At 43.9% G+C, this 12288-nt stretch overlaps 1 protein-coding gene across 16 annotated transcripts in view; it reads right to left on the bottom strand.

Moving 5' to 3' along the window:
* add1 (adducin 1 (alpha)) overlaps positions 1 to 12288 on the bottom strand; it is a 39603-nt gene that overhangs the window by 2634 nt on the left and 24681 nt on the right. For 4 of the 16 annotated variants that reach the window (XM_070552351.1, XM_070552348.1, XM_070552349.1 and 1 more), the window contains exons 13-16: positions 11700 to 11786; positions 6699 to 6855; positions 5688 to 6002; positions 4936 to 5025 (exon numbers count right to left, since the gene is read on the bottom strand). In XM_070552351.1, coding sequence (XP_070408452.1) covers positions 4936 to 5025; positions 5688 to 6002; positions 6699 to 6855; positions 11700 to 11786 — 649 coding nt within the window. Of the gene's footprint in view, positions 1 to 2609; positions 2626 to 3083; positions 3119 to 4935; positions 5026 to 5687; positions 6003 to 6698; positions 6856 to 11699; positions 11787 to 12288 lie in introns of those variants that run through there. The other 12 variants (XR_011520878.1, XM_070552354.1, XM_070552361.1 and 9 more) reach the window with 8 other exon arrangements.

Raw genomic sequence — 12288 nt, forward strand, 5'->3', positions numbered from 1 at the left:
TATTGTAAATGAAAGCAAAAACGGGCCGTAAGTTTAGCTTTTGTAAACAGAATCAGCAGAGGCAGCGCAGCAGCGCTCCAGGAGCTTCTCTCTGTTGGAGCTGAAGCAGATTACCAGAGACTGCACAGGGACTGTGTAGGACAGACACCTTTAGGGGCAGATTGTTAAAAAACTTTATCACGATTTTGATCGCATTTGATCGCACTGTTTTGTAAAATAGGCTCCCCCTCCCTCCAGTCCCCTCCCCTCCTACCGTAGATTTATGTTAGTGACTGTTCAGTTCATGTGCTCATCGAAGATTTTCCTGATTCTCCACCTCTGCCCCCGGCTCAGAAGCAGGGCAGAGGGACATGTTTTTTGTCCCTCATACCCCTCCCCTTCCCTTGTTGGTTTTTCTCTCCATCTTGTTTCACTCCTGCATATGGGAGTGCTATGAAGGCTCCTGCCCACAGTTCAGGCTGATTCGGTTATGCCGAGTCTGTGTATGTCTAATGTCTAATCTTGGACGGGTTGTTCTGAAACTGTAATCTCGCTGTACCGGGACACTGGTTCAATGACGATAGAAGCTTCTTGAATCTTAGCTCTTTGCTTCACCTTCAAAGACATTGCTCTCTTCCTTTTAATTCCAGGGTCCACCACAATGCCAAAAAGAAAGTTAAGTTTTTCTTCTTGTGCTTTTTACTGACAGTCGACGAGCTAACGTAGGTTAGCCTTATGAGATGCTGCCACAGTAAAGCTGTAAAGCAGGTAAAAGCCTCTAACAGTGCCTACCCGAACCACCTAAGTTGTTTCGTGCAGTTTCTGACCAGAAGAGGGCCTCAGAGCGTTGCGTCAACCTACTCAAGAATCACTGAAACCAGTTAGAAAGCAATAGCTTAAAGTGTGAAAGACTATTTCTTTAGATCCAAGGCCTGGGTCGGGAATAGGGTTGTCACGGTAACCGGTGTAGCGGTAAACCCCGGTAAAAAGTTGACAATAATAATAATAAACGTCTTGTTTAAAAAAAAAACTATATTACCTCGGTGGATTACCGTGGCTGCGGTGTAGGCGCGGTGACCCTTACCAGCCACCGTATCATCTGCTGAAGTTGCCGGCGGCACATGTGCACTTTGTTGTTTACAACCAAAACTTTCTTGAAGCTTAAGCTGAAATCATGGCCAAAGGAGGAGACGGCAGCACTCAGGACATTTTTTTATCCCTCAAAGAAGACAAAGTGGGAAGTACGGGCATGTTTTGGATATTTGAAGAATGCCGAGGGACAGCTGATAGAAGACGGCTATCCTGTTTGCAGCACGTGCAGAAAAAGTGTCTGTGAAAGGCAGCAACGCTTCAAATCTCATGACACATCTGCGTGACCATCACCCACAACTCTGCAGTCAACGCAAGGCAAGCTAACGTTAGCGTTTTATCTAAAAAGCATGATCCGAGGATTTGGGTTGAGGGAGAGTGCAACGAGTCGCTATATAAAGCAGCCGCAGCGCCGCTACCTGCATATAAACCGTGTCGCGGACACCGCCATGTTGAAATGACGCTATGCATTACGGGGCTCCCAGGGGCAGATAAGAGTTGGTCTCTCTCCGAGAATAATTATGAATTTAACAATGATTACTGCCTGATGACATTTTCCCACATCTGCAAAGCTCACTGGAAGGACACAAACCGAGGATGATATTTTCCTGATATAGGGTTTATTACTCAAGTAAGGGTAAAAAAAGTATCTGATTAGAAGTCTACTTGAGTTCCGAGTATCAACTGATCTAATATTTTTAAATGATGACATCAAACAGACAAAAAATAAGAAGTTATGGGCAAATATTGCTATTTTAAAGACTAAAGGGGAAAAATGTAAACAAACAACATAATTACAAAATAACACATTTTAGGCAAAATTTAGACACAAACTGAGGACAATATTTCCTGATATACAGGGTTTATTTAATTGTGTGAAAATGTAGCACGTTTAAAAAAAATACAGCGATAATACCGAAAACCGTGGTAATTTTGGTCACAATAACCGTGAGGTTAACTTTTCACACCGTGACAACCCTAGTTGGGAATGGATTTGATCAGGACAAGGTCGGGTGTGAAAATCACCCTAATGGGTAAGGGTTGCAGGATTCTGACCTGAACAGTGATTCCTACCTCAGGAGGTCATTTTTCTTGTTCGTTTTCTGTGATTTAGCAGTCCTACATTTAGTTGTCTTGTCACAGCAGAGAGCTCCAATAGTATGCAAAAGTCAGCACAAACTGATCACACACATTTTTAGTCTGTGACCGTCACACTTTAAAGTCCCAGCAGAGAGAAGATGTCAGAACAAGCATCATCATCATCATCATCATCCACAACACCACTACAAGCTGCAACACTGTGCAGACCAACGCCACACAAGGACAGACCAACTGGTTTTTAGCACGGCTTCTCATGCGACAGAGAAAGAGTGAAACTGGACCTCGTCCTTTTACACCTCAGAGAAGAGACAACAAGCTCAACAACACAGACAAAGAAAACGAAGACCAGGAAGCAAACAGCCACACTCCAACCACGTTTTCAGCTAAAACCAACAGCAGCCATTTGGGTTAAAAAGCATCAAGTCGAAGCCCCAAAGTACCTGGTAAAGGACTCGCCTGCAGGACAGACCACAGTTTAAACACATTTTCAATATCCTTTAATTAAAGAGACAGAAATATACATGTGCTTATGTGCAAAAGAGGGGTTGGTTAATCAGAGAGTGAAGAGAAAAGAGGTTATCTAAAGTAAAGACTGAGCAGGCAGTGAGATTTACTTCAGAAACTTGCTCCACCTTCTTTATCATTCAGTCGTAACAACTGAGATCATGCCAGATGATCGTCTACTGAAACCAATTCATACATGTAAAACAAGGAAGGAGCTCTGAAATAACCCCCATCAACCCGGAGAGAGAAATATCAGAGAAACAAATGCCAACGGGTGCTAGCTCAGACAGCAAACCAGCTCTGCTATTAAAGACATGCGAAGGAGAGGAAAAAAATAGACGTCCAAACACAAGCGTGGAGGGTGAGCAGTAATTATGAGGGTGGCGAGGAGGTGGAACAGTACATACTTACTATGGCAACAGGTACTCTTTTGTATTTCCATCTCCTGATTGTAAACGCAGCCACAAAGAAGAAAAAGCACAAGTAGAAACAAATGTCTATGCAGGTCAAACCACAGGCACCATGTTAAATAAAAAAGAAATCAAATTGTGAAAGAAGAAAGTATACCGTAAATCCTCTAATACAGGCCCGGGCCTGTGTTTGACTCAAGCTCATCAAGCTCCAGGCCTTTATTGGAAGGAGGACCAGAATTAGAGGCAGGCCTCAATTTCTATTTGAGCAAAATGAACTAATGGTTCGCTGGAGTTTTTGACAATTAAAATTGTGCCCACATTTTCAAAGTTAAACACATTTCTTTTAACAACGGTAGTTTCTGCTTCAGCCCTCTCCCCACTCCCCCTGCACAGCGGCTGCAAACTCACTGATGCGCCTGCAGCCTCTCGGAGTTCCTGCTGCTCTAAACATTAAAATAATTATTTCATTTTCTGTTCCTCACTTCTGATTACCTTCAATGGTGTCTGTTTGTTGCAACCACCAGATACAAAAACTAACTTGCTTTTATTTGACTATTTTTCAGTCCTGTTTGTTTATTATCTTCCTGCATCTCCTCTCAGTCCTAAAGAGAAACTGCTACCTGGGTTCATATATATTCACCTTATGAGTTACCTTTGAACTGCAGTTCTAAGATCTACCGACCGCAAAAACAGCGGAGCGCTCGCTGCTTGGCGGCCGCATCAGTGATTGGTGCGTCACCGGAGGACAAGGTGATGTGCCCCGCTCCACAGCGAAACACATCAGGCGCAAATAAAAGACAGAAGGAAATGAGCCGACATGAACGATCGCGTGTCAGTACCGACGCTCTGGCACAGTGCGTTGCCGCCACCCCCCACCCCCCCCCACCCCCCCCACCCCCCGAGCGCATGAGCTCGTCACCTGCTGACAGCAGACTGCTGTCTTTTCCGAGGGCTGCATCTTGCCGGTCATTATCACGTGACAGCGACTAGTCGATGACAGGCATAAAAAGTCACTATAGTGAAGTCGACTAGTTCATACAACCCCTATTGCTCCCCAGAGTTCTGCAGCGCACGTTCTCTTTGAACTTGATATCAAATTTTCGCCGCCTCTTCATCTCCACACCTGCCTAATCGTGGTCTATCACTGGCAAATCAAAAGTGAGACGGATGACACAACCGTTCCCCCGTGGTACTTGCTTGTTACCACATTCCACCCGGCCACAATAAAATACCGGCCACTATTCACCTCCGCCGACTCCGACACGGCCAACATATGATACCCGGCCGTTAATTGAATACAGGACAATATTAGAGGATTTACGGTATACAAATAAATAAAACACACCAGTAAATTAAAAAGTAACCTAAAAGGTTGGGAACCATTCTGAGTAGACCCAAACAGATGGAGAATGAAAGTGACAGACAGAAGATTCAGAGACAACAACACTCGTGAGATTAGATTACACCTGGGATCAGACCGAGGCCTCGCCCCGACTAAATCAGACCTTTTCTTTTAAAGTCACTTCTAGTATCATGAATGATGCTGCTGAAAAAGGTGTAATCCAACGGTAATAAAGACCAAGAGGGAGAAGAGGGAAGTAAAAATTGTTTTGTCTCATAATTTGCCTTATTGCATTACATATCTCCTCTAATAATAATAATTATTATGAAACACCTCTTGGCCTGTTATTACTGAAACACAACACAACACGTGTAGGTAGTAGTATTATTAAAGTCCACAGCAGACAGGCAAGAGGCTCCACGTTTCCCCCGTAGGTCCAATAAAACAGAACAGTGCCGCAGAACCAAACCCATGCTAAACCAGGCCGAGTGTTTCCGGCTAACGTACCTTCCTCTGCTCTGACCGGGGTGCTCGGTGGTGTGGATGCGGGCTTAGGGCCTTTGGGCTCCTCCTCAGACTCCAACTGTTGCTCTGGATCTAAACGAAAAAGCTCACAATAAGAAAAGGGTCACCCTACATAAAGTAAGAGTCGATTTTGGAGAAATCACTTTATCAGATTATATGTGGTCGTAGCTCCAGGTTGTCAAAGACATTTAAAAAATGACATATTTTATGGGAGAATCAAAGAAAAAGATCCAAATCAGGGGGAAATCAGTTTATAGGAAAAAGTGTCCAAATCTATTCAAACCATTTTGAAAAATTATATTCAATTTAACCCAGAAGGGAAAATGACACCAACAACCAGGCAGAGTTAGGAGGAAGAGGAGGATCATTGATTTTCCTCACAGGGGACACGTTCCTGAAGAAGTGCTTTCATCACACAAGGAGAGAATAAACCTAAAAGGATGGTTTTCATTTAAAACTTCATTCCTCTACTCGGCCCAGTCAAACTGCAGACCTATGGGATGAGGCAGAGCTGTGATGCCTTTAGACATCAGAGACGAGAAACAAAAGGATAAAACAATCAAGCAGAGATGAAACAAGGAAGGTGCTTGGACCCGGTGAAACACCACCAGCAGACTAGACCATCAGACAGAGATGGGAGGAAACAGCGGGACTCCCAGACTCCTGGTGAAGTGGATTATAAAGACAGGAGGGCCAGGGAAGGAGGAGAGCTGACTCCACACCATCTGCTGTACCTGGAGCCTGAACTGCTGCTTTCACTCCTGAAGGCTCCTTGCTGTCAGACACCATCTCAGTCGAGTGGAAATCTACTTTTGGAAACTCTAGAGTGGAAAAGACCTCATCTGTGGGTGAAAAAACATCATCTGCTCCTGCCTCTGCTGACTGTGAACCACCATGAGCGGACCAAGGAACTCCAGATGATGTCTGAGAGGAGGAGAGAGGGGTAGGAGCTGGAGACTGGGTTTTCCCCGGACGAGAGTCCATGTGACCAACCGGCTCTGGTCCAGATATGCTGGATGTAGAGGTCGGTCCTCTTTCTCCTTCTTTCACTGTGGATCCATGTTTGTGTAGAAAAACAAGAGTTCATGCATTCCAAACATTTAGGACTTCCCTTCAACAACCACAAAAAGAAAAAAAATCTCAGAAAACTAAAAAACATAAGAGCTGGAATCGTTCAACTTCTTTTGGTAGAAAACTAGAAAAGTGAAGATTTAAAAACACTTTTAAAGGGAGAAGAAACAAATTAGATAAAAATAAAATCAACGACCACTAGGCAACCACCGACTATCAAGTGTGTTTTGGGAGCTTTGGAGAAAAATAAACAAACACCATGAACAGATGATTCTTTCTGTTATAAGCAGCATTTTGAACAACCTCAGTTTGGAGAAACACATTATTCTGATTGGACTGATGAGCTAACAGCTAGTCGCGCCAGGGCCAATGTAAAATTTTATTACGTTTTCTGAGGATGTCGTTGCAGAAAAGATGGTTTCATATCACATGGTTATTCTAGAACAAATGCTGATCTTCCCTGAACGGGCCTTTCCACTAGACGCGTTGCGTAACATTCGCAAAGTGTACGACTCAGAAATTAGCCAAACATTTTGGTGGATGGGTGCGTTACCACCAGCGGCCAAGCTTTTCGATCTTGGAAGAGTAGTGATGCGCTGCTCACGTTTCAAGTCTTTTTTTTTTTTTTTAAACATACTAATTTGCATGTTTTCTACTTTGCTTGTCAGTTTCACCTTCACTTTCTCTCTGCTTCTGCTCCACCTCCCTACGGTACTCTTCCAGCTCCTGGTCGGTGAGTTTGGTGAAGGGGTTGGGACCAGTCTTGCTGACGATGACCTGGGGCTGGTACTCCTTCTCGATGATGGCCTTGGACGCGGTCACCAGCTCACCCTTTAGGGAAACACACGGAGGACAAAGGAAACATTTAACAATTAGTCAAAACTAAACAGAACAATGTTAAACTCAGAAAAACGGCTGCAGTGTCAAAGTGATCAGACAACAGACACGTTTCCTTAAAGGGATACCAGGCAAATTTGGCTTGCTTTTAGCACCCCCTGGTGTCTGTTAGCCAAAGCAAAAGTGAAACTTATGTCCTCGCAGTGTGTAGTAGAGCCCTGCGCGGGACTGTTTTCTTCATCCTGCTCCTGCCCGCTCCCGCTGAATTTCTGACCATTACCGCCCACAACCGCAACGTGTGTTACACTCCCGCCCGCACCCGCAGTGTGCATGTCTACTCCCGCCCGCAACCGCAAAACTCGGAGAAATTATTACCTCACAATAAAAGAGATGTATTGAGTTTGCGTCCTCTCTGGTCCTGGAGAAAACATGTCATTTTATAGGCTATACCAGGGGTCGGCAACCCGCGGCTCTTCCATCCATCTGATGCGGCTCTCTGTGCTTGTAAAATAATGAATGGATATTTAAATAAAACGCTTTATATTTTACTGCATTAATTTTACATCTGTATGCCAATTCTAAATGTAAAGATTGTCTGCGTAAACCTGAACAGGTCCAACCCGGTCTTACTGTGAGACCGGGTTGACGCGTAACGCTTGTGCGTAATCATATGCGCTTCCTGAGCTGAAGGATGTGAGATTCTGGGCTTCTCCTCAGACAGGCTCCTGGATGCGTCGCCACATTGGAGACAGGAACAAGCACTATTCAGCCAAAGTTTCATAGTCAGGGAACATTTTATAAGTGACAAGTCTCTCTGAGAGACCGGGTTTGGAAAACACTCGCTTCAGTGGGAGGAATCTTCCTGCATGCGCTCTGGTTCTGCGACGCACTCCTAGCCCCTCTCCACATCTTCAGCTCGCTGTGCACCTTACGTATGCGCTGACAGCGAGCTGCGCTGAGCAGTGTCCAGCTCAGATGTTCAGATGGGAATCTTTTCTTGGGTGATTTGGCTACATCTGCGATGTGCGTAACAAATAAAATGTCAGTTCGTCTGCATGCGTCGGGGCAATTCTTTCTACTCTTTCTCCGTCAAAATAAACGGTCACATGCGGGAACTATCCGGTCAACACAAGCCCTGCTTTTAACTGTTTTTCCGTGACTGTAAATGAGGGAAAAACAAATTGATCGGATCCTGCACGTCTTTTATCACACTGGTCAGGATTGACGCACTTTGTTTTCATTTAGTTTTTAACCCTTTAACGCCGAGGCGTCACCAGGATCACCGGTGACGCCTCGGCGCATGTGATTTCAAATAACTCCTCGCTACTTAAACTATAAAATTCTTAAAAAATATATATAAAGGAGTTACTGTGTGGTGCTTAAAGGGTTACTGAAATCCAGGCCGTGTCATATTCTATTCTCCTCTGTAATCAGGCAGTGATCAGGTCTCTTTTCTAAGAGAGACCTGAATGACAAATATTAACACAATCGGAGAAACTCCTCCAAATGTCTGACTTGCCTTACTTTGGTTTTTGTGTCATAAAGACCTTGTTTCAGCTTCTTTTCAACATCAGTTGCCGACTCCATCATACTCATCCCGATCCCGCACTGTTTCTTTTAGCCGACCGTTCCCGCCCGCAGCAAAGTTCACACGGCCCGCCCCCGCAAGATTTGTGTTGGGTCCCGCGGGACCCAATCCCGATGCAGCCCTCTAGTGCATAGCTCTTTTAAACATTAGTAATGTCTACAGGAGTGATTAATCATTAAAGAGCAAGTCAACCCCTACCAGAGTATTACTCCACTCCTACTTCCTGTTTGAAAAATGCAACAAATGCTGTTGCCAAGCAGACCGAGAGGGCGGAGCCGCTAACAAATACACACACACACAGGCTCATAACAGTGACATCATATGGTACCAGCTAATGTTCTAGGGTACCTCTTAGCCAATAGCAATGACAGATTTAAATTCAAATGCAGTGCAGTTTTTACCTGACAATGGCACAACACTGAGTTTTAGGCAGAAAGTTAAAATTTTAATGGCCGACACTCGGAGCCTGCAACGTATCCTGCCTTAAAACCCTCCAACGCATAGTGAGAGCAGCAGAGAAGATCATTAGGGTCTCTCTCCCCTCCCTACCGGACATTTACAGCACCCGCCTCACAAAAAAGGCCCTTCGCATTGCGGCTGATCCCACTCACTCAATGCAAAGCCTCTTGGAGCTGCTGCCGTCAGGGAGGAGACTGCGGAGTCTCAAGGCCAGGACCAACAGACTGAAGGACAGCTTTATCCATCAGGCAGTTAGGAAGCTAAACTCCCTCCCGGCTCTGCCCCCTCTCCTCTCTTTTCTCCATGGTCTCTCTGAACTCGATCTGATGTAGTTTGTAAAAACATACAAACCGGATTCCAAAAAAAGTTGGGACACTACACAAATCATGAATAAAAACTGAATGCAATGATGCGGAGGTGCCAACTTCTAATAGAATAGGTCATATATCAAGGAACAAAAGTTTAAACTGAGAAAATGTATAATTTTAAAGGGAAAAATATGTTGATTCAAAATTTCATGGTGTCAACAAATCCCAAAAAAGTTGGGACAAGTAGCAATAAGAGGCTGGAAAAAGTAAATTTGAGCATAACAGGAGCTGGAAAACCAATTAACACTAATTAGGTCAATTGGCAACATAATTGGGTATAAAAAGAGCTTCTCAGAGTGGCAGGGTCTCTCAGATGCCAAGATGGGTAGAGGATCACCAATTCCCACAATGTTGTGCAGAAAGAGAGTGGAGTAATATCAGACAGGAGTTACCCAGCGAAAAATAGCAAAGACTTTGCAGTTATCATCATCAACTGTGCATAACATCATCTGAAGATTCAGAGAATCTGGAACAATCTCTGTGCGTAAGGGTCAAGGGCATAAAACCATACTGGATGCCCGTGATCTCCGGGCCCTTAAACGACACTGCACCATGAACAGGAATTCTACTGTAAAGGAAATCACAGAATGGGCTCAGGAATACTTCCAGAAACCACTGTCCGTGAACACAATCCACTGTGCCATCCGCCATTGCCAGCTGAAACTCTACAGTGCAAAGAAGAAGCCATTTCTAAACAAGATCCACAAGCTCCAGTGTTTTCACTGGGCCAAGGATCATTTAAAATAGAGTGTGGCAAAATGAAAGACTGTTCTGTAGTCAGACGAGTCACAATTTCAAGTTATTTTTGGAAATGTGGGAAGCCATGTCATCCGGACCAAAGAAGACGAGGACAACCCAAGTTGTTATCAACGCTCAGTTCAGAAGCCTGCGTCTCTGATGGTATGGGGTTGCATGAGTGCGTGTGGCATGGGCAGCTTGCATGTCTGGAAAGGCACAGTCAATGCAGAAAAATATATTCAGGTTCTAGAACGACATATGCTCCCATCCAGACGTCATCTCTTTCAGGGAAGACCCTGCATTTTTCAACAAGATAATGCCAGACCACATTCTGCATCAATCACATCATGGCTGCGTAGAAGGATCCGGGTACTGAAATGGCCAGTCTGCAGTCCAGATCTTTCACATATAGAGAGCATTTGGCGCATCATAAAGAGGAAGGTGCGACAAAGAATGCCCAAGACAATTGAACAGTTAGAGGCCTGTATTAGACAAGAATGGGAGAGCATTCCTATTCCTAAAATTGAGAAACTGGTCTCCTCAGTCCCCAGATGCCTGTTGAATGTTGTAAGAAGGGGAGATGCCACACAGTGGTGAAAATGGCCTTGTCCCAACTTTTTTTGGGATTTGTTGACACCATGAAAATTTGAATCAACATATTTTTCCCTTAAAATTATACATTTTCTCAGTTTAAACTTTTGTTCCTTGATGTATGTCCTATTCTGAATAAAATATTAGATGTTGGCACCTCCACAGTATTGCATTCAGTTTTTATTCACGATTTGTATAGTGTCCCAACTTTTTTTGGAATCCGGTTTGTAATAGGACAACCACTGCACCAAACATGTGCTTTATTAACTGATAAATTTGGATGACAAAAACATCAACAGATCCTGCTCTGATCATTTCTAAACCGCTAAATGAAATAAGTAATTGCAACACATCAAAGAAATGCCTTATCTTTTAAAGGTGTGGTTCACTCATTTAGTTAATACATCTGCAACAGTCCTTAGTAGGAATGAACACCTTGTAAGTCATTCTCTGAGGGAAAAAGCTCCGGTGCACCAGTTTAAGGAACTGGAATATCGCCAGATAAGAGTTTAGCTTCAGACGACAGTATTTGGAGTCTTGTTTCCTGATATTTGGGCCGCTCACCTCTGACTGGATAGCAGCAACACGACTCTGACGGTTTGCTTTGCAACGCTGATGTTTTATCTCCACAAATAACACAAGCCTGAACGAGTTGTACAATGTGGTGGAGTTGCTAATGCTAACAGTTAGCTTCTACTACGCTGAAACGTTCTCCGCCATTTACTGGAGGTCACCAACGACAACCAACATCAGCCTTACCCATCGTGAGTCAAGATGGGTGAGTCATGAATGTTAAGTGACAGTGTGGCCTAGATCTGTCAGGCTTTTCAAATCCTAGAGTTTCACCGTCTAGAAGCTAATGTAGTAGACAGGTGAAGGAGATTATTTTCATGCTCAGCCTGCATGAAAAACTCAGTGGCCAATTATAAAACAGAAATAATAATTAAAAATTATTTTTTATTGTTCCACACCTTTAACATTGCTTTTAGGAAGTAGAACTGTCCTCAGCCCACACATATGTGGAGTAAAGAAGCTCTGGATTTTTTTACCCCCGTAGATAATCATAGTATATACTGTGATTGGAGCATAAGTACCTTTCTAATTGATTTAGCAGGACTATAGGACCCCTCGGACACATCAAGGCCATCAATAGTGTCTGTACAGTCAGACAGAGGGGCGTCCTGCAATAATAAACCCAGTGAAGGGGGGCACAACCGAGCACATTCATTAGCTGTCAGTACAAGTATTCTTACACACACACACACACACACACACACACACACACACACACACACACACACACACACACACACACACACACACACACACACACACACACACACACACACACACACACACACACACACACACACACACAATGCGATAAGGCACTAGGGACAAAGATGTGCTGTTGATAAAAGAATGCATGCATTATAGAAGCACCACAAGGGGGCACCATAGGCAGCAGGGATCATAACATGTAGGCTGATGACTAAAGCCTGGTTTTTCTTGCGCTGCTCATGTACATGAGAAAAATAAAAGTAAAATGTTTCAGGGTAAGTCATGCAAATGAAACCACCCATGTTCTGCATAATTTTCTCCCCAAAGAGCAAAAGGAACAAAACTGCATGAGTCCAAAAATACAATAATTTGACTAAAAAAGGATTTGGTTTAATGATTCAA

Source organism: Nothobranchius furzeri, chromosome 6 (genome assembly GCF_043380555.1).
Source record: "Nothobranchius furzeri strain GRZ-AD chromosome 6, NfurGRZ-RIMD1, whole genome shotgun sequence".
In the NCBI taxonomy this organism is placed as follows: Eukaryota; Metazoa; Chordata; class Actinopteri; order Cyprinodontiformes; family Nothobranchiidae; genus Nothobranchius; species Nothobranchius furzeri.